Genomic DNA, 21,248 nt, shown 5'->3' with positions numbered 1-21,248 from the left:
ACGGCGGTCAGAGCCCAGATGCGATTTTGGGGTGCCCTTCCTCTCACGGTCACAGGACGCATCGCCTTAGTTAAAATGGTGATTCTGCCCAGGCTCCTCTACTATTTTACTAACCTGCCAGTCTACATTCCGGTATCCTTCTTTGCAACCTTGGAGTGCTCACTCCGGGACTTTGTGTGGGGTACTGTGCGCCACAGGGTGGCACTATCCAAGTTATACCTTCCTACGGGTCAGGGGGGCCTCGCGATGCCATGCTTTGCGCACTATTACCTGGCAGCACAACTACAATGGGTGGCCAGGTGGTTGGCAGATAGAGAACGGGACGACACAGCGTCCGCGGAGCCACCTATCCCTCTGGCGGATATCATGGCGTCGTTCCACCCGACTGCCAGGGTGGTTAAGCCGGGGCCCCTCCTCATTGAAGTGGCGTATAAATGTTACCGACGTGCTCTTTACTTGACCTGGATGAGTGTCCCTTACGCCCCTGCCATGCCGATTGAGGGTTCCCCTAGTGGGCGGAGGATACTGCGCTCGGCTGAGCTTGCAGAATGGCATGCGGTGGATATTCGCACATTGGGGGACCTCTACCGCGATGGTGCTCTTATCCCATTTGCCCTGTTGGCGGAGAAGATGGGGTTACCAATCGGCCAATTTCTCTGTCACCGCTCGCTAATATCGACATTGGCGAGCCGGTGGGGAGCTCTTCAAGAGGAACCGGAGCAGCACCTCACGATGCAATACCTACACGTCATGGGACGGGGGAGCCATATGATACGTTGGTTTGCAGCTTCCCTGCGTACGCAAGCGGCGACCGACTTGTCCCCATTGCACCATAATTGGGAAGCGGACTTGGATCGCCCCATGGCTGACAAGGAATGGAGTAATGCGCTACGGGGGCCGACGCGTATTCCCAGAAACATGCGGTTTCGCCAAATTCAATACTTTATACTACACAGAGCGTATCTCACTCCCGACTCTATAAACCGGTATTTCCATCGCACAGATGCAAGCTGCCCACGCTGCAGGGCTCTGGATGCTGGACTGGTTCACATGTTGTGGAGCTGTCCGGCACTGGACTCGTATTGGCGGATGGTGCATGGTGTATTAAGTAAATGTGCGGGTCAACTGGCGCCACTGGAATGGCCGGCTTGCCTGCTGCACTTGTTTCGTAGAACCCCCTCTACGAAGGTCGCCTCTCTTTTTTTCGACTTGGGTCTGGTGGTGGCAAAGCTATTGCTCACCAAACGCTGGAAGGCAGCAGAGCCCCCCCGAGCACAAGTGTGGCGAAGTTCACTACTGGTGTGGGCAGGGGCAGAGGGTACGGCCCTTTTGCGGGAGGAAACACTGGGCCTCAGGCGAACACCAATAGCGAGCCAGTGGGGCACACATTTGCAGACCCTGATACAGCTAGATGGGGATGCCCCGGGACTCTGTGGGGCGCACGTTGGGGAGGCAATCACTGAGGGGGAGGGGGGCGGAGGTTAGACTGGGGGTCAGGCATGGAACGTGTCGCAGGGGCCTTAGCTGAATCAGGTGATGTGCAGGGGAATAGCAAGTTGCCACCAATGGAACTGTCTGTGCTAGGGGACGGGGAGTTGGTGGGGGGGGGGGTCAGATTGGGGGGCGGAACATGGCGATGTTTATAGTAAAGACCGAGCCTGCTGCTGTTGTTATGCTGGGGCATTTGTCGTTCTGCCTCTTTCTTCTTATTGTTTAAATGAACTGTTTAGAGGACGGTGCTAGGGAACAACGGGTGTATTATGAGTGGCTCCCCTGGGGCACACCCCCCGGTGGCATGAAAGCTAAGAGGGATGGTGAGATAATGGTGCTGGTTCAGAGGCCCATAATGTTTGTCTCTCATAGCAAACGGGTGCAGCGCTTGAGCCTGTTAGTTACCGTGCTCATGATTGGAGAGGTATCATTAGCCTTGCTGACTCGTTGCCCGTCAGGTCACTCAAAATGTACTATGTGCAATGTTTATATGAACAAAATGCCAATAAACAGATTTCATAATAATGGGTGACCCCTACACCTTGTAGTCCCCTGTCTTTTGTAACATTTCCTATCCACTGATTTACACACCTATGATTGATTGTCTCTGTGTAGTGTGTGTGATGTAAAGTGCTCTGACACCTACACTGGTATGGGGGGCGCTATAAAAGGAATTAAATGCATCTGAGAGAGAGTGGTTATGGAGACTTGAGTGGCGCTGTTAAAGGGTGGTGTTGAGGGAATCCGTGGTGGAGGTGGTCTCCACCTCTACCATGGATGGGGGGCGCTAACAACCTTTGCACCCCCAGCGCTTGGAGTCACAGAGGCGTCAGTCTCTTCATGGGGTGCTACCGTGGTTCTTCAGTGACTGCTTGAGCTTTGTAATAAAATGCACACCTTGGTCTGGGGAGCGAGGGGCTGAGTGCTTGGCTGGCGGGATCCTCGCACGCAGCCTGTGCACTTCGAGGCGCTGCGCGACACTTACGCATGATCTCTCGGATGGTTATGGCCTCCTTCAGCGCCGTTGGTTCGCTCAGACCCGCAATATTCTGTGCTCGGACTCGGAACCGGAGCTTGTCGCCGGTGGTGAGGTCTTTGATCACCATACTGGTGCGTTCCGTCAGCTCCGGGTGAGCAGCGACCCACTCTGACGCTGTGGGGGAAAGAGAGGACAGGCTGTCAACTGGGAGCATCACCCACCCAAAGCAAGAGTAGCGCCAAGACACCGCAAGCAGCGCACTGCGAGGGCAAACACAAAACAAAGGCTGCAGCGAAATCACAATGCAAAAGAGAAACAGCCAAACAGGCGAGAGCGACGAGGCAGCTTAAGGGTGCCTAAGATTAACAGGGCTCTAAATGGAAAATGAGAAGTGCCGGCACTCACTAATTAGACTGGGTGGGCTGTTAGGGGCGTGGCTATGAGCCAGGAATTTAACAATAGCCACATATGTAAGCTTTAATGCAAATGTTCTGTTAGTCATGTAAAGCACTTGAATGCTCATGGGCCAAATTAGCGCAATATCAAACTGCCTCCTTACATAGGAGACGCGGCAAGCATCGGCTCCTATGTCATAAGTGCAGGGCCTCAGTTTTGGCAGCTTGAGGTTGCGCGAATTTGGGCCATGGGTATTTTAGCGCTCTACACGACAATCGGAACATTTGCATTAAAGTCTACTTTTTTTTTAAGCACCACTGGTTAAGTGAGTTGCCCAGAATCACAAAGTGCTGAGCCGACGTTGGGATTCGAACCTGGTTCCCAGTTCCACTGTCGGCGTCTCTGGCCACATCCTCAATTCAATTCTTCATCTTTGTTCGGTCAAAAATATATCAGACCATAAAAAGCACATTTGGCAATGACAAGCACATATAGTAATAAAACAGTACGTTTTCAATCCAATTTCATTAATATTTCGTTATCACTAAAATTTACAAATATAATATTTAAAGGAATGCAAACATTTTTAAAATCATGTATCATATAGAACCAGTTCATTCTTGCCACATCCTCATTCTTGTTGCAAAACCGATTAGAGCCTCTCACTGCGGGCGCACCCCGGCGCAGGGATACACCACCCGTTGCCTGCCGGAGCGCACATAAACACGCTTCATCTGAAAGGGTCATTATCAGTAGTTTTTGCGTTGCACGTACCCGTACTTCAGGGCCTGAGCCCTGCTGCTTCTGGGAGTACCAATACTCTCCTTGCCTAAAAACAAGTTCCAGTACTCCGGGGGGGAGACTGAGAAGTGCCGGTACTCAGTACCGGTGAGCACCGGCCCATTTAAAGCACTGCAGAATATGCGAGATCGCTAACAATGCAAACAAATATACAGACGAATCGGCAACAACGGAGGAAATGTTACTATCGGAGACAAGTGACACACGACCAAGTACGACATGGCTGCAAACCAATAATCGAACAAGAGCTCATACAAAAAGAGTATCTGAGAGTCCCCGAGAGAGGCATGAACTGATGTAACATAACACAGCAGACCTGTGACAGAGCTTTAAGTGGAATGAAAAAACTGGTGGGGTCTCTCAAGGGGGTATGGAAGTAGCAGTATGTACATTGACGCTTGTAGGGGAAGGGAGGAGTGGTGTATATATTTAGACTAGTTGGGGTGCAGAAGGAGGGGCAGGAACATTTAGCTTTGTTAGGGTATCGAAGAAAGGCTTGGCTCAGTAGGCTAGTTAGGGTATAGCAGGAGTGGTAGGGACACTTTGACGAGTTAGGGTATGGAAAGAGGGGTAGGTAAGTATAGGCTAGTTAGAGTATGGAAGAAGGGTAGATATATTTAGGCTATTAAGTGTATTGAAGGAAGGGTGGGCACATTTTATTTTAGTCAGGGGATGGAAGGTAGGGTTGGTACATTTAGGTTAGGGTATGGAAAGAAGCATAGGTACATTTAGGTTAGTTAGGCTATGGAAGGAACAATGGGTACAATTAATTTAGGGTATGGAAAGATGTCTGGGCTAGTCAGGGTATGGACGGAATGATAGGTACATTTAGGTTAGTTAAAGTATAGCAGAAGAAGTGGGTACAATTAGGCTAGTCATGGTATGGAGGATGGGGAAGGCACATTTAGGCTACCTAACGGATAGAAGGTGGGGTAGATATATTTAGGCTACCTAGGGTTTGACAGGAGCAACAGGAACATTTAGGCTAGTAAACTGTGAGTGTGCGTCTGTCTCTCCTATAACACTGCTGTACTGTGAGTGTGCATCTGTCTCTCCTGTAACCTGCTGTACTGTGAGTGTGCCTGTCTGTCTCTCCTGTAACACTGCTGTACTGTGAGTGTGCATCTGTCTCTCCTGTAACCTGCTGTACTGTGAGTGTGCCTGTCTGTCTCTCCTGTAACACTGCTGCACTGTGAGTGTGCCTGCCTGTTGCTCCTGTAACCTGCTGTAATGTGAGTGTGCCTGTCTGTCTCTCCTGTAACAGTGTTGCACTGTGAATGTGCCTGTCTGTCTCTCCTGTAACACTGCTGTACTACAAGTGAGCCTGTATGTCTCTCCTGTAACACTGCTGTACTGTGAGTGTGCCTGTCTGTCTCTCCTGTAACGCTGTGCACTGTGAGTGTGGTGTCTGTGTCTCCTGTAACACTGCTGCATGGTGAGTGTGCGTGTCTGTCTCTCCTGTAACACTGCTGTACTGTGAGTGTGCCTGTCTGTCTCTCCTGTAACACTTCTGTACTGTGAGTGTGCCTGTCTTTCTTTCCTCTAACACTGCTGTACTGTGAGTGTGTGTCTGTGTCTCCTATAATACTGCTGCACTGTGAGTGTGCCTGGCTGTCTCTTCTATAACACTGCTGCACTGTGAATGTGCCTGTCTGTCTCTTCTATAACACTGCTGCACTGTGAATGTGCCTGTCTGTCTCTCCTGTAACACTGCTGCACTGTGAGTGTGCCTGTCTGACTCTTCTGTAACACTGCTGCACTGTGAGTGTGCCTGTCTGTCTCTCCTGTAACACTGCTGCACTGTGAGTGTGCCTGGCTGTCTCTCCTGTAACACAGCTGTACTGTGAGTGTGCCTGTCTGTGTCTCCTGTAACACTGCTGCACTGTGAGTGTGGTTATCTGTGTCCCCTGTAACACTGCTGCACTGTGAGTTTGCCTGGCTGTCTCTCCTGTAACACTGCTGTACTGTGAGTGTGCCTGTCTGTCTCTCCTGTAACACTGCTGCACTGTGAGTGCGTCTGGCTGTCTCTCCTGTAACACTGCTGTACTGCAAGTGGGCCTGTATGTCTCTCCTGTAACACTGCTGTACTGTGAGTGTGCCTGTCTGTCTCTCCTGTAACACTGTGCACTGTGAGTGTGGTGTCTGTGTATCCTGTCACACTGCTGCACTGTGAGTGTGCATGTCTGTCTCTCCTGTAACACTGCTGTACTGTGAGTGTGCCTCTCTGTCTCTCCTGTAACACTGCTGTACTGTGAGTGTGCCTATCTTTCTTTCCTCTAACACTGCTGTACTGTGAGTGTGTGTCTGTGTCTCCTGTAATACTGCTGCACTGTGAGTGTGCCTGGCTGTCTCTTCTATAACACTGCTGCACTGTGAGTGTGCCTGTCTGTCTCTCCTGTAACACTGCTGCACTGTGAGTGTGCCTGTCTGACTCTTCTGTAACACTGCTGCACTGTGAGTGTACCTGTCTGTGTCTCCTGTAACACTGCTGCACTGTGAGTGTGCGTGTCTGTCTCTCCTGTAACACTGCTGTACTGTGAGTGTGCCTGTCTGTGTCTCCTGTAACAATGCTGCACTGTGAGTGTGGTTGTCTGTCTCCCCTGTACCACTGCTGTACTGTGAGTGTGCCTGTCTGTCTCTCCAGTAACACCGCTGCTCTGTGAGTGTGCCTGTCTGTCTCTCCTGTAACACTGCTGCACTGTGAGTGTGTCTGGCTGTCTCTCCTGTAACACTGCTGCACTGTGAGTGTGCCTGTCTGTCTCTCCTGTAACACTGCTGCACTGTGAGTCTGCCTGTCTTTCCCTCCTGTAACACTGATGTACTGTGAGTGTGCGTCTGTCTCTACTGTAATACTGCTGTACTGTGAGTGTGTGTCTGTCTCTCCTGTAACACTGCTGCACTGTGAGTGTGAGTGTCTGTCTCTCCTGTAACACTGCTGTACTGTGAGTGTGCCTGTCTGTGTCTCCTTTAACACTGCTGCACTGTGAGTGTGCGTGTCTGTCTCTCCTGTAATACTGCTGTACTGTGAGTGTGTGTCTGTCTCTCCTGTAATACTGCTGCACTGTGAGTGTGCATCTGTCTCTCCTGTAACACTGCTGTACACTATCTAACAATGTTTTGTCTCTGTGTGTCTGTCACAGTGGTCCAGTCTGGGGTTCTGGTGCAGGGCTAACACATCCTGCTAGACAATTACACAAGTAACACATTAAGCAAGAAAAGGTGTGAGTCTAATGTGTAATGACTTGTGACAAAGAGGAGAACGTGATCTGTGACATTTCCATAGCGCCTTGTCTGCCACTAGTGCAGCGTCTTTGTGCCCTCAACAGGAAGTAAGTAAAATATTTGTAAAGCGCTCGAATGCTGAGGCGTCTTGGCGCTAAGGGAATGAAAGGTGAGCTGCTCAGATCAGTGGTGAACTTCATTGGGAGGAAACAGCCAGGTTTGATCCTTTTCCTGAAACAGCCTCTTTGGCTGCTGCTAACAGTGGCCGCCGCTCATTCCAGTGACGTTCTGCATCGCTGCTGAGTGTCGCTGCCGACTGGGGCCTGGTTCAGCTGCTGAGGAGTGTATGGGGTTCTGGCCCTGTTCTCGGGTGGGTCGCGGGGCTTTGCTCTTTGTGTTGTGGTGTGTGCCAGTGCTGGTGAAGGGTTACGGCCAGCAGGCACTGACGCACCTGGTATATCTTCTAGGTGAGTGACATGAAAGACATGTTGGTGCTGCTGGTGCTGCTGGTACTGTGATACCCAATCAGGACTCTGCGCTGAGCATCGCTGGATTCAGCGCAGCATTCCCGTAACCCTGTAGTTACTTATAGCCCAGTAATTCTAGGGATTAGAAATACTTCCAATTATTGGAATTCAGGGCTTAATTTGTGAAAGAGTAAGTGCCGGGGCCCTTCTCGGGAGGCCACTGCAGCTCGCGCCGCTCATGGCCCCGCCAGCTCTGCCAATGACAGAACCAGCACAGCTCTGCCAATGACAGACAGAACCAGCACAGCTCTGCCAATGACGGTACCAGCACAGCACTGACAATGACAGACAGAACCAGCACAGCTCTGCCAATGACGGTACCAGCACAGCTCTGCCAATGACAGAACCAGCACAGCTCTGCCAATGACAGTACCAGCACAGCTCTGCCAATGACAGTTCCAGCACAGCTCTGCCAATGACAGACAGAACCAGCACAGCTCTGCCAATGACAGAACCAGCACAGCTCTGCCAATGACAGTTCCAGCACAGCTCTGCCAATGACAGTACCAGCACAGCTCTGCCAATGACAGAACCAGCACAGCTCTGCCAATGACAGTACCAGCACAGCTCTGACAATGACAATACCAGCACAGCTCTGCCAATGACAGTACCAGCACAGCTCTGCCAATGACAGTACCAGCACAGCTCTGCCAATGACAGTACCAGCACAGCTCTGCCAATGACGGTACCAGCACAGCTCTGACAATGACAGTACCAGCACAGCTCTGCCAATGACAGTTCCAGCACAGCTCTGCCAATGACAGACAGAACCAGCACAGCTCTGCCAATGACAGAACCAGCACAGCTCTGCCAATGACAGTTCCAGCACAGCTCTGCCAATGACAGTACCAGCACAGCTCTGCCAATGACAGAACCAGCACAGCTCTGCCAATGACAGTACCAGCACAGCTCTGACAATGACAATACCAGCACAGCTCTGCCAATGACAGTACCAGCACAGCACTGACAATGACAGTACCAGCACAGCTCTGCCAATGACAGACAGAACCAGCACAGCTCTGCCAATGACAGTACCAGCACAGCTCTGCCAATGACGGTACCAGCACAGCACTGACAATGACAGTACCAGCACAGCTCTGCCAATGACAGTACCAGCACAGCTCTGCCAATGACAGTACCAGCACAGCTCTGCCAATGACGGTACCAGCACAGCTCTGACAATGACAGTACCAGCACAGCTCTGCCAATGACGGTACCAGCACAGCTCTGCCAATGACAGTACCAGCACAGCTCTGCCAATGACAGTACCAGCACAGCTCTGCCAATGACAGAACCAGCACAGCTCTACCAATGACAGAACCAGCACAGCTCTGCCAATGACAGTACCAGCACAGCTCTGCCAATGACGGTACCAGCACAGCACTGACGATGACAGTACCAGCACAGCTCTGCCAATGACAGTACCAGCACAGCTCTGCCAATGACGGTACCAGCACAGCTCTGCCAATGACAGAACCAGCACAGCTCTGCCAATGACAGAACCAGCACAGCTCTGCCAATGACGGTACCAGGACAGCTCTGCCAATGACGGTACCAGCACAGCTCTGCCAATGACAGAAGCAGCACAGCTCTGCCAATGACAGAACCAGCACAGCTCTGCCAATGACAGAACCAGCACAGCTCTGCCAATGACGGTACCAGCACAGCTCTGCCAATGACAGAACCAGCACAGCTCTGCCAATGACAGAACCAGCACAGCACTGACAATGACAGAACCAGCACAGCTCTGCTAATGACGGTACCAGCACAGCTCTGCCAATGACAGTACCAGCACAGCTCTGCCAATGACAGAACCAGCACAGCTCTGCCAATGACGGTACCAGCACAGCTCTGCCAATGACAGTACCAGCACAGCTCTGCCAATGACAGAACCAGCAAAGCTCTGCCGATGACGGTACCAGCACAGCTCTGCCAATGACAGTACCAGCACAGCTCTGCCAATGACAGTACCAGCACAGCTCTGCCAATGACAGTACCAGCACAGCTCTGCCAATGACGGTACCAGCACAGCCCTGCCAATGACAGTACCAGCACAGCTCTGCCAATGACAGTACCAGCACAGCACTGCCAATGACAGTACCAGCACAGCTCTGCCAATGACGGTACCAGCACAGCACTGACAATGACAGTACCAGCACAGCTCTGCCAATGACAGTACCAGCACAGCTCTGCCAATGACAGTACAAGCACAGCTCTGCCAATGACAGAACCAGCACAGCTCTGCCAATGACAGTACAAGCACAGCTCTGCCAATGACAGAACCAGCACAGCTCTGCCAATGACAGTACCAGCACAGCACTGACAATGACGGTACCAGCACAGCTCTGCCAATGACGGTACCAGCACAGCTCTGCCAATGACAGAACCAGCACAGCTCTTCCAATGAAAGTACCAGCACAGCACTGACAATGACGGTACCAGCACAGCTCTGCCAATGACAGTACCAGCACAGCTCTGCCAATGACAGTACCAGCACAGCTCTGCCAATGACGGTACCAGCACAGCACTGACAATGACAGTACCAGCACAGCTCTGCCAATGACTGTACCAGCACAGCTCTGCCAATGACAGTACAAGCACAGCTCTGCCAATGACAGAACCAGCACAGCTCTGCCAATGACACTACCAGCACAGCTGAGAACCATGGCAGTGCTGCAAGTGTGACGAGAGACTATTCCACGCCCCAAAGATGAGAACGGGGCGGGTATTATTCAGTTTAATGTATATTGAATTATTAAACACTTATTGTTGTTGTGCTCATCTCAGAATTAGATTGACTGCACCACCAGTGCCCGTGCCAAGCACCGGAAACCACCAGCTCAAATTAAGCACTGAGGATTTCTCACATTTAGCTCAGTGTTTCACCCAGAGATTTAGGCGACTCCAGCAGAAATCTGGCAAAGCATAAAGCTCAACTATATTTTGGACAGATGTCAGGAACACTGCTAGCTTGAAACAAGTCTCAATCTTTGACACAAAGATTCCTTTGGGATGTCCCTAACAGCAGCTCCGATCCTCGCCAGCGTTTAATTTGGTAATCGCCAGGGCTGAAACAGCTTCTTGGGGGGTAGAAGTTTTGTAGCTGGCACAGCCAGGCTGTGGAATCTTTGCCACCGGCTCTTAAGAGAGAGTCTGATCTCCTCTCCTTCTGTAAACTGCTAAAATCCCGGGTGTTTAATAAGTAAGGCTCTCTCATACCACCCTCCCCACCACCCCTGGTCCTTTCCCTGTCCCAATCAGAGCATTTGCGCCTAGACACCCTCGGGTATAGTGCACGTTATACATTAACATGTCATTTCATGGGACACTGCAGACCCCCGGTCCACACAGATACTCACATCCTTCTTTGCAGTACTCCACGAGGTAGCCATCCAGGCCACCGGCCCCGATGCGCTCCGGAGGCCTCCACCGAAGGGTGATGGTGGTGTCAGAGATGTCCTCCACAGACAGGTTGTTGGGTTCACTTGGAGGAGCTGAGAAGACAAGAAGGCGATAAATGAGGGATCTCGTCAGAGCTGGTCCCTCCGGGGTCTGGAGGGGAGGCGAGGAGACGTGGGGGCATCCGACATTCACCCAGCGCCGAACTAGGACAGGAGGCTGAGCCAGAGCCAGAAGCCAGGGGTGAGACCCTCGTCCTGACACTCGCCTTTGTACCTGGAGTCAGTAGAAATGGGAGTCTTGGGGGCCTTTCATCCATTTGGCTATTTTAATGCTAATTTTTTTTTTTTTTTTTTACATAAGAGAAAAATGTGTGAATTGTAAAGAATAATCCCAGTTGATATCTGAAGGCTAAATTCAGTAATTTAATAAAAACGTGAAGATAATACTGTGAGGGAAAAAGGAATTTAAGAATATCTGATGATTCAGCCAGTTTAAAGTTAATAGAATATTCAAGGTGTTTTGGGTCATACAGTGGTAAGCTGTTATTTTTGGCTGAAGAGGTGTATACTTGAAACCTTTGCAGGGTGATAAGAAGTGGGGAGAAAAGAAGTCAGGGCGGGGAGAGTAAGACTGCGACAATGTGAGAAGATACAGAAAGCTGACAGCGGTATACGTTGGGATGCGTGGAATGGGTGCAGATAGTGGCGTACAGACGACCCCGACTCCCCAACGTACCGATGGGCACGAATGGCTGCGATGGCTCGCTGGGCCGAGACATGCCAATGGCGTTCACAGCGTAGACACGCATCTCATAGGCAACGCCTTCAATCATCCGCTTCGCATCAAAGGAGAGCTCTTTCAGGAGGTCGAAGTTCAGCCGCATCCAACGGTAACTCTTCTTCTTCTTGCGTTCCAGGATGTAACCTGTGGGGAGGGGAGGACAAGGGCTTCATACAGGTTCAGAAGGTCAGAGAATTCCATCTGTGCTTAGGGGTCAAGGGCTGGTGGGGTCGCGCGTCAAGGGCTGGTGGGGTCGCGCATCAAGGACTGGTGGGATTGCATGTCAATGACTGGTGGGGTCACGCGTCAAGGACTGGTGGGGTCGCGCATCAAGAACTGGTGGGATTGCATGTCAAGGACTGGTGGGGTTGCGCATCAAGGACTGGTGGGGTCGCGTGCCAAGGACTGGTGGGGTCACGTGTCAAGGACTGGTGGGGTCACGCGTCAAGGACTGGTGGGGTTGCATGTCAAGGACTGGTGGGGTCGCGCATCAAGGAATGGTGGGGTTGTGCATCAAGGACTGGTGGGGTCACGCATCAAGGACTGGTGGGATTGCATGTCAAGGACTGGTGGGGTCGCGTGTCAAGGACTGGTGGGGTCGCGCATCAAGGACTGGTGGGATTGCATGTCAAGGACTGGTGGGGTCGCACGTCAAGGACTGGTGGGGTCGCGCGTCAAGGACTGGTGGGGTCGCGCATCAAGGACTGGTGGGGTTGCACATCAAGGACTGGTGGGATTGCATGTCTAGGTCTGGTGGGGTCGCGCGTCAAGGGCTGCTGGAGTCGTGCATTAAGGACTGGTGTGGTCGCACATCAAGGACTGGTGGGATTGCATGTCAAGGACTGGTGGGGTCGTGCGTCAAGGACTGTTGGGGTCGCGCGTCTAGGACTGGTGGGGTTGCATGTCAAGGACTGGTGGGGTCACGCATCAAGTACTGGTGGGGTCACACATCAAGGACTGGTGGGGTTGCGGACCAGGGACTGGTTAGGTTGCGCGTCAAGGACTGGTGGGTCGTGCGTCAAGGACTGGTGGGGTTGTGTGTCAAAGACTGGTGGGGTCGCGCTTCAAGGACTGGTGGGGTCGCGCATCAAGGACTGATAGGGTCGCGCGTCAAGGACTGGTGGGGTCGTACGTCAAGGACTAGTGGGGTTGTGCATCAAAGACTGGTGGGGTCGTGTGTCAAGGACTGGTGGGGTCACGGGTCAAGGACTGGTGGGGTCACACATCAAGGACTGGTGGGGTCACACATCAAGGACTGGTGGGGTCGCGCGTCAAGGACTAGTGAGGTCGCGCGTCAAGGACTGGTGGGGTTGTGCATCAAGGACTGGTGGGCTCACGGGTCATGGACTGGTGGGGTTGCGCATCAAGGACAGGTGGGGTTGTGCGTCAAGGACAGGTGAGGTTGTGCGTCAAGGACTAGTGGGGTCATGCGTCAAGGGCTGGTGGGGTCGCGCGTCAAGGACTGATGGGGTCGCACGTCAAGGACTGGTGGGGTCATGCATCAAGGACTGGTGGGGTCATGCATCAAGGACTGGTGGGGTTGTGCGCCAAGGACTGCTGGGGTCTTGTGTCAAGGACTGGTGGGGTCGTGTGTCAAGGACTGGTGCTGGTGATCACAGGAAAAGCATGTCTGCAAGCATGGGCCAACCAGCAACAGACACATGTATGAAGATCACCCCAAGAGATGTTTTTAACTTTTTAACTTCCATTCACATGTTTTGAAGACAACAAATTTGTTTCAAGGAGATAGTAGAGAAAAATACAATACATGGTTAATCTAGCAAAAGCTTATCCTAGTGCAAGAGTTGGCTGGTCACACAGAAGACACTCAAGGGAGGAGGGTCTGTTGGGAAATCAGAACAGGATCTAGTCGGCCGGTGCTTCTGAAAAGAGTGATAGGTCTGGGGAAGAGTCCAGCCACTTTGAACCTGGTTAAGTTATGAAAGGAGGAATAGGTAAACTAACACTAGTTAGGTCTGGCATGAGAGGTGGGTACATTTAGGTTAGTCAGGGTGTGGAAAGGGGGATAGGTACATTTACATTAATGTATGGAAGGAGTGGCTAGTCCATTTAGGCTAGTTAGGACGTGGAAAAAGGTATATGTACATTCAGGCTAGTCCGGGCATGGAAGCAGGGGTATGTACAGTTAGGCTAGGTAGGGTATGGAAGGGGGTAGGTACAGATTAGTTAGGATATGGAAAGAGGCATATGTACATTTAGGCAAGTAGGGTATGGAAGTTGGGGTATGTACATTTACGCTAGGTAGGGAAGGGAGGAGTGGTGTATACATTTAGACTAGTTGGGGTGCAGAAGGAGGGGCAGGAGCATTTAGGCTAGATAAGGTATGGAAGGAGGGTGGGCACAGTTAGGCTAGTTAGTGTATAGCAGGAGTGGTAGGGACATCAAACTAGTTAGGGTATGGAAAGGTGTAGGCATGTTTAGGCTAGTTCGGATATGGAAGGTGGGTTAGATATGTTTAGGCTAGTTAGGATATGGAAGAAGGGTTAAATATGTTTAGACTAGTTAGGGTATGGAAGGGGGATATGTACATTTAAGCTAGTTTAGGGATAGCAGGAGAAGAAGGTACACTATGGAAAGAGGCATATGTGCATTTAGGCAAGTTGGGTATGGAAGTAGGGGTATGTACATTTACACTTGTAGGGGAAGGGAGGAGGGGTGTATACATTTAGACTAGTTGGGGTGCAGAAGGAGGGGCAGGAACATTTAGCCTTGTTAGGGTATGGAAGAAAGGCTAGGCTCAGTAGGCTAGTTAGGGTATAGCAGGAGTGGTAGGGACATTTTGACGAGTTAGGGTATGGAAAGAGGGGTAGGTAAGTATAGGCTAGTTAGAGTATGGAAGAAGGGTAGATATATTTAGGATATTAAGTGTATTGAAGGAAGGGTTGGTACATTTTATTTTACTAACGGGATGGAAGGTAGGGTTGGTACCTTTAGCTTAGGGTATGGAAAGAGGCATAGGTACATTAAGGTTAGTTAGGCTATGGAAGGAACAATGAGTACATTTAGTTTAGGGTATGGAAAGATGGCTGGGCTAGTCAGGGTATGGAAGGAATGCTAGGTACATTTAGGTTAGTTAGAGTATAGCAGAAGAAGTGGGTACAATTAGGCTAGTCATGGTATGGAAGATGGGGTAGGCACATTTAGGCTACCTAACGGATAGCAGGCGGGGTAGATATATTTAGGCTAGCTAGGGTTTGACAGGAGCAAAAAGAACATTTAGGCTAGTAAGGGTATGGAAGGTGTGGGTGGTACATTTAGGCTAGTTAGGGTGTAACAGGAGGGTAGGTATATTTAGACTGGCCAGGGTATGGAAGGAGGGGTGGATAGATATTGGCTAGTGAGTCTATGAAGGTGGTGTAGGTGAGTTAGACTAGTTAGGGCATTGAAAGGAGGTTAAGTACATTTAGGTTAGTTAGGCTATGGAAAGAGGGGTAGGTACATTTAGGCAAGTCAGGGTATGGAAATAATGGTAGATATGAATAGGTTAGTTAGGAGATAGCAGATGAGGTAGGCACATTTAGGCTAGTTATGGTATGGAAGACAGGGTAGGTGCATTTACGTTAGGGTATGGAAGGAGGGTTATGTACATTTAGACTAGAGTAAGGAAGGATAGGTCGGTATATATATACTAGTTAGGGTGCAGAAAGTGTATGAGAAGAAGGAAAGGTACATTTAGGCTTGGCAAAGGTACATTTAAGCTAGTTAGGTTATGACTGGAGGGATAGGTACATTTAGGCTAAATAGGGTGTAGCAAAAGGAGTAGGTGCGTCTAGTCCTAGTTGGGGTATGGAAGGAGTGGTAGGTACATTTAGGCTAATTGGGGTATGGAAGGAGTGGTAGGTACATTTAGGCTAGTTTGGGTATGGAAGGAGTGGTAGGTACATTTAGGCTAGTTGGGGTATGGAAGGAGTGGTAGGTACATTTAGGCTAGTTGGGGTAGAGTAGGAAAGCTCTGTGTGCAGTACCCTTTGTGTGAATGGCTGAAGGGAGGATGGCACTGAATCCTACCTAATATTCCTTGGCCTCCATCGTACTTTGGTGGTTCCCACTGCACGGTGCATGAATCCTCCAGTACATTTGAGATCTTGGGTGCCTGTGGAGGATCTGGTACATCTGGAATCGAGAGACAAAGCAGGTAAAATACTTCAGCCTCACAACCAGTTCAAATCAAGACAGTACCTCAACCTACCTCCAACCAAGACTGTCCCTCACACTATTACCAAATATGATTCTCCCTCATTCATTCTGACACCCAAACACTCTCAGAATATTTCTACTCAGTACTCTTCCTCAGTACACCTTCTAGAAAGACTGTTCATTATTCCAAGTTCAAGTAAAATATCTAACTCAGTCCGTCTTCACTCAACACTCTCCCTCAGACTATCTCGAACTAACGCTCCCTTTCTACCTATCTCCAATAAAGTTCTTCCTCGGCGAATCTCCAACCATGGGTCTGTTTTAAATCATCTCCAACCAACACTCTGTCTTTGCCTATCTCTAAAAACAACTCTCCTTTAGCCAAACTCCAACAAAAACGCTCCCTTGCCCCACCCCAAATAAGAGTAGATACTAAATCTGTCTCTGCCATGACTATATCTTTGCTCCTCTCCCTCAACCCCAAAATTCTCCCACAAACCATCCCTTTCCAAGACTCTTCCTCTTCCATCTTCATTAAAGAATCACCATTACTTCACCGCAAACCACGATTCTTACTTAACTCATCTCCAACCAAGAGAAGTCCAACTCCATTACAACATTGTCCCAACCCACCTCAATTCAAGACTCTGGCTCTATCCATCTTCAACCGTTACTCTCTCCTAGTTAATGTTAAACACAACTTAAACCAAGCTTGTTTCGCTTGCCATCTCTAACCAATAATCTCCCTTATTAGAATTAAAATCAAGACTCATCTTCAGTCTGCCTCTAACCAGATCCGTTCCCATCTTCACAATGACTGTTCCTTTGCCCCTCTCCATCCAAGAATTGAAGTCAACCCATTTCCACCAAGAACCATCTCCAGCGAATAATCCATGTCAACCCATCTACAACCAAGAACCATGTCACCATTGCCATCTAAGAATCCACCTCAACCCATCTCCAACTAGGAACCTATGTTGCCATCTCCAACCAAGAACCCACTTTAGCCAATTTCCAACCAAGAATTCATGACAACCCATCTCCAACCAAGAATTCACGTCAACTAATCTCCAACCAAGAATCCACATGAACCCATCTCCACCCAAGAATCCGCATGAACCTATCTCCAACCAAGAACCATCTCACCATCTCCAGTGAGTAATTCACTTCAACCCATCTACAGCCAAGAACCATGTCATAATCTCCAACTAATAATCCACCTCAACCCATCTCCAACTAAGAACCCATGTCATCGTCTACAACCAAGAACCCACATAAACCCACCTCAAACCAAGAATTCACGTCAACCCATCTCCAACCAGGAATCCATGTAAATTCAAATCCAACAAAGAATCCACATTAGTTCATCTCCAACCAAGAATCCATATCACTATCTCCAGCCAAGAATCCATGTCAACTCATCTCCAACCAAGAACCCCCTCAACCCATCTCCAACTAAGAACCCATGTCACCATCTCCAACCAAGAACCCATGTTAACCCTTTCCCACCTAAGAATCCATGTTAACACACCTCCAACCAAGAATCCATGTCAACCCATCTTCAACCAAGAACCCATGTTAACCCATTACGAACTAAGAACCCACTTTAACCCACCTCCAACTAAGAATTCACGTCAACCCATCTCCAACCAAGAATCCATGTCAATCCAAATCCAACAAAGAATCCACATCAGTTCATCTCCAAACAAGAATCCATATCACTATCTCCAGCCAAGAATCCATGTCAACTCATCTCCAATCAAACCAAGAACCCACCTCAACCCATCTCCAACTAAGAAACCATGTCATCGTTTCCAACTGAGAACCCACGTAAAGCCACCTCCAACCAAGAATTCACGTAAACTTATCTCCAACCAAGAATCCATGGGAATCCAAATCCAACAAAGTATCCACATCAGTTCATCTCCAACCAAAAATCCATATCACTATATCCAGCCAAGAATCCATGTCAACTAATCTCCCACCAAGAACCCACGATAACCCATCTCCAACTAAAAACCCATGTCACCATCTCCAACTAAGAACCCACGTTAACCCATTCCCAACTAAGAATCCACGTTAACACCCTCCAACCAAGAATCCATCTCAATCCATCTCCAACCAAGAATCCATGTCAGTCCATCTCCAACCAAGAATCCACATCAGCTCATCTCCAACCAATAATCCATGTCAGTCCATCTCCAACCAAGAATCCATTTCAGTCCATCTCCAACCAAGAATCCACGTCAGCTCATCTCCAACCAATAATTCATGTCACCATCTCCAAACAAGGCTCTCCCTCAGTTTATACTAAACATCATTACTCTTTCAGTCTGTCTTCAAAACACTCTCCCTTAGTCCATCTCCAACCAGGACACTCTCCCCCAGTCCATCTCCAACCAAGACCCTCTCCCTCAGTCTATCTCCAACCAAGACACTCTCCCTCAGTCTACCTCCAAACAAGACACTCTCCCTCAGTCTATCTCCAAACAAGACACTCTACCTCAGTCCATCTCCAAAAAAGACACTCTCCCTCAGTCCATCTCCCAACAAGACACTCTCCCTTAGTCCATCTCCCCCCAAGACACTCTCCGTCAGTCCATCTCCCACCAAGACACTCTCCATCAGTCCATCTCCCACCAAGACACTCTCCGTCAGTCCATCTCCCACCAAGACACTCTCCCCCAGTCCATCTCCAACCAAGACCCTCTCCCTCAGTCTATCTCCAACCAAGACACTCTCCCTCAGTCTATCTCCAAACAAGACACTCTCCCTCAGTCCATCGCCAACAGACACTTTACCTCAGTCCATCTCGAACCAAGACCCTCTCTCTCAGTCCATCTCCCAACAAGACACTCTCCCTTAGTCCATCTCCCACCAAGACACTCTCTATCAGTCCATCTCCCACCAAGACCCTCTCCCTCAGTCTATCTCCAAACAAGACACTCTCCCCCAGTCCATCTCCAACCAAGACCCTCTCCCTCAGTCTATCTCCAACCAAGACACTCTCCCTCAGTCTATCTCCAAACAAGACACTCTACCTCAGTCCATCGCCAACAGACTTTACCTCAGTCCATCTCCAACCAAGACCCTCTCTCTCAGTCCATCTCCCAACAAAGCACTCTCCCTTAGTCCATCTCCCACCAAGACACTCTCCATCAGACCATCTCCCACCAAGACACTCTCCGTCAGTCCTTCTCCCACCAAGACACTCTCCCTCAGTCCATCTCCCACCAGGACACTCTCCCTTAGTCCATCTCCCACCAAGACACTCTCCGTTAGTCCATCTCCCACCAGGACACTCTCCCTTAGTCCATCTCCCACCAAGACACTCTCCCCCAGTCCATCTCCAACCAAGACCCTCTCCCTCAGTCTATCTCCAACCAAGACACTCTCCCTCAGTCTATCTCCAAACAAGACACTCTACCTCAGTCCATCTCCAAAAAAGACACTCTCCCTCAGTCCATCTCCCAACAAGACACTCTCCCTTAGTCCATCTCCCCCCAAGACACTCTCCGTCAGTCCCTCTCCCACCAAGACACTCTCCGTCAGTCCTTCTCCCACCAAGACACTCTCCGTCAGTCCATCTCCCACCAAGACACTCTCCATCAGTCCATCTCCCACCAAGACACTCTCCCTCAGTCCATCTCCCACCAGGACACTCTCCCTTAGTCCATCTCCCACCAAGACACTCTCCGTCAGTCCATCTCCCACCAAGACGCTCTCCCTTAGTCCATCTCCCACCAAGACACTCTCCGTCAGTCCATCTCCCCCCAAGACACTCTCTGTCAGTCCATCTCCCACCAAGACACTCTCCCTCAGTCCATCTCCCACCAAGACACTCTCCCTTAGTCCATCTCCCACCAAGACCCTCTCCCTCAGTCCATCTCCAACAAAGGCACTCTACCTCAGTCCATCTCCAACCAAGACCCTCTCCCTCAGTCCATCTCCCACTAAGACACTCTCCCTCAGTCCATCTCCCACCAAGACACTCTCCCTCAGTCCATTTCCAACCAAGACACTCTCCCTCAGTCGATCTCCCACCAAGATACTCTACCTCAGTCCATCTCCAACCAAGACCCTCTCCCTCAGTCCATCTCCCACCAAGACCCTCTCCCCCAGTCCATCTCCCACCAAGACACTCTCCGTCAGTCCATCTCCCACCAAGACACTCTCCGTCAGTCCATCTCCCACCAAGACACTCTCCCTCAGTCCATCTCCCACCAAGACACTCTCCGTCAGTCCATCTCCAAAAAAGACTCTCCCTCAGTCCATCTCCAACAAAGGCACTCTCCCTCAGTCCATCTCCCACCAAGACACTCTCCGTCAGTCCATCTCCAACAAAGACTGTCCCTCAGTCCATCTCCAACAAAGGCACTCTCCCTCAGTCCATCTCCCACCAAGACACTCTCCGTCAGTCCATCTCCCACCAAGACACTCTCACTCAGTCCATCTCCCACCAAGATACTCTACCTCAGTTCATCTTCAACCAAGACTCTCTCTCTCAGTCCATCTCCCACCAAGACACTCTCCGTCAGTCCATCTCCCTCCAAGACACTCTCCGTCAGTCTATCTCCAAACAAGACACTCTCCCCCAGTCCATCTCCAACCAAGACACTCTCCCTCAGTCCATCGCCAACAGACACTTTACCTCAGTCCATCTCCAACCAAGACCCTCTCTCTCAGTCCATCTCCCAACAAAGCACTCTCCCTTAGTCCATCTCCCACCAAGACACTCTCCATCAGTCCTTCTCCCACCAAGACACTCTCCCTCAGTCCATCTCCCACCAGGACACTCTCCCTTAGTCCATCTCCCACCAAGACACTCTCCTCCAGTCCATCTCCAACCAAGACCCTCTCCCTCAGTCTATCTCCAACCAAGACACTCTCCCTCAGTCTATCTCCAAACATGACACTCTCCCTCAGTCTATCTCCAAACAAGACACTCTACCTCAGTCCATCTCCAAAAAAGACACTCTCCCTCAGTCCATCTCCCAACAAGACACTCTCCCCTAGTCCATCTACCCCCAAGACACTCTCCGTCAGTCCCTCTCCCACCAAGACACTCTCCTTCAGTCCATCTCCCACCAAGACACTCTCCGTCAGTCCATCTCCCACCAAGACACTCTCCGTCAGTCCATCTCCCACCAAGACACTCTCCCCCAGTCCATCTCCAACCAAGACCCTCTCCCTCAGTCTATCTCCAACCAAGACACTCTCCCTCAGTCTATCTCCAAACAAGACACTCTCCCTCAGTCCATCGCCAACAGACACTTTACCTCAGTCCATCTCGAACCAAGACCCTCTCTCTCAGTCCATCTCCCAACAAGACACTCTCCCTTAGTCCATCTCCCACCAAGACACTCTCTATCAGTCCATCTCCCACCAAGACCCTCTCCCTCAGTCTATCTCCAAACAAGACACTCTCCCCCAGTCCATCTCCAACCAAGACCCTCTCCCTCAGTCTATCTCCAACCAAGACACTCTCCCTC

General features: G+C 50.3%; 1 protein-coding gene across 1 annotated transcript in view; it reads right to left on the bottom strand.

Annotated features, from left to right (window-relative positions):
- Positions 1-21,248, bottom strand: part of MYBPC3 (myosin binding protein C3) — a 423,360-nt gene that overhangs the window by 110,689 nt on the left and 291,423 nt on the right. Inside the window, exons 24-27 of the mRNA XM_085646556.1 lie at positions 15,628-15,732; positions 11,554-11,742; positions 10,776-10,910; positions 2,477-2,644 (exon numbers count right to left, since the gene is read on the bottom strand). Coding sequence (XP_085502682.1) covers positions 2,477-2,644; positions 10,776-10,910; positions 11,554-11,742; positions 15,628-15,732 — 597 coding nt within the window. The remainder of the gene's footprint in view (positions 1-2,476; positions 2,645-10,775; positions 10,911-11,553; positions 11,743-15,627; positions 15,733-21,248) is intronic.

The sequence above is a fragment of the Triturus cristatus genome, chromosome 3_1, assembly GCF_964204655.1.
Source record: "Triturus cristatus chromosome 3_1, aTriCri1.1, whole genome shotgun sequence".
In the NCBI taxonomy this organism is placed as follows: domain Eukaryota; kingdom Metazoa; phylum Chordata; class Amphibia; order Caudata; family Salamandridae; genus Triturus; species Triturus cristatus.
This window is presented reverse-complemented; position numbering and strand designations above follow the sequence as displayed.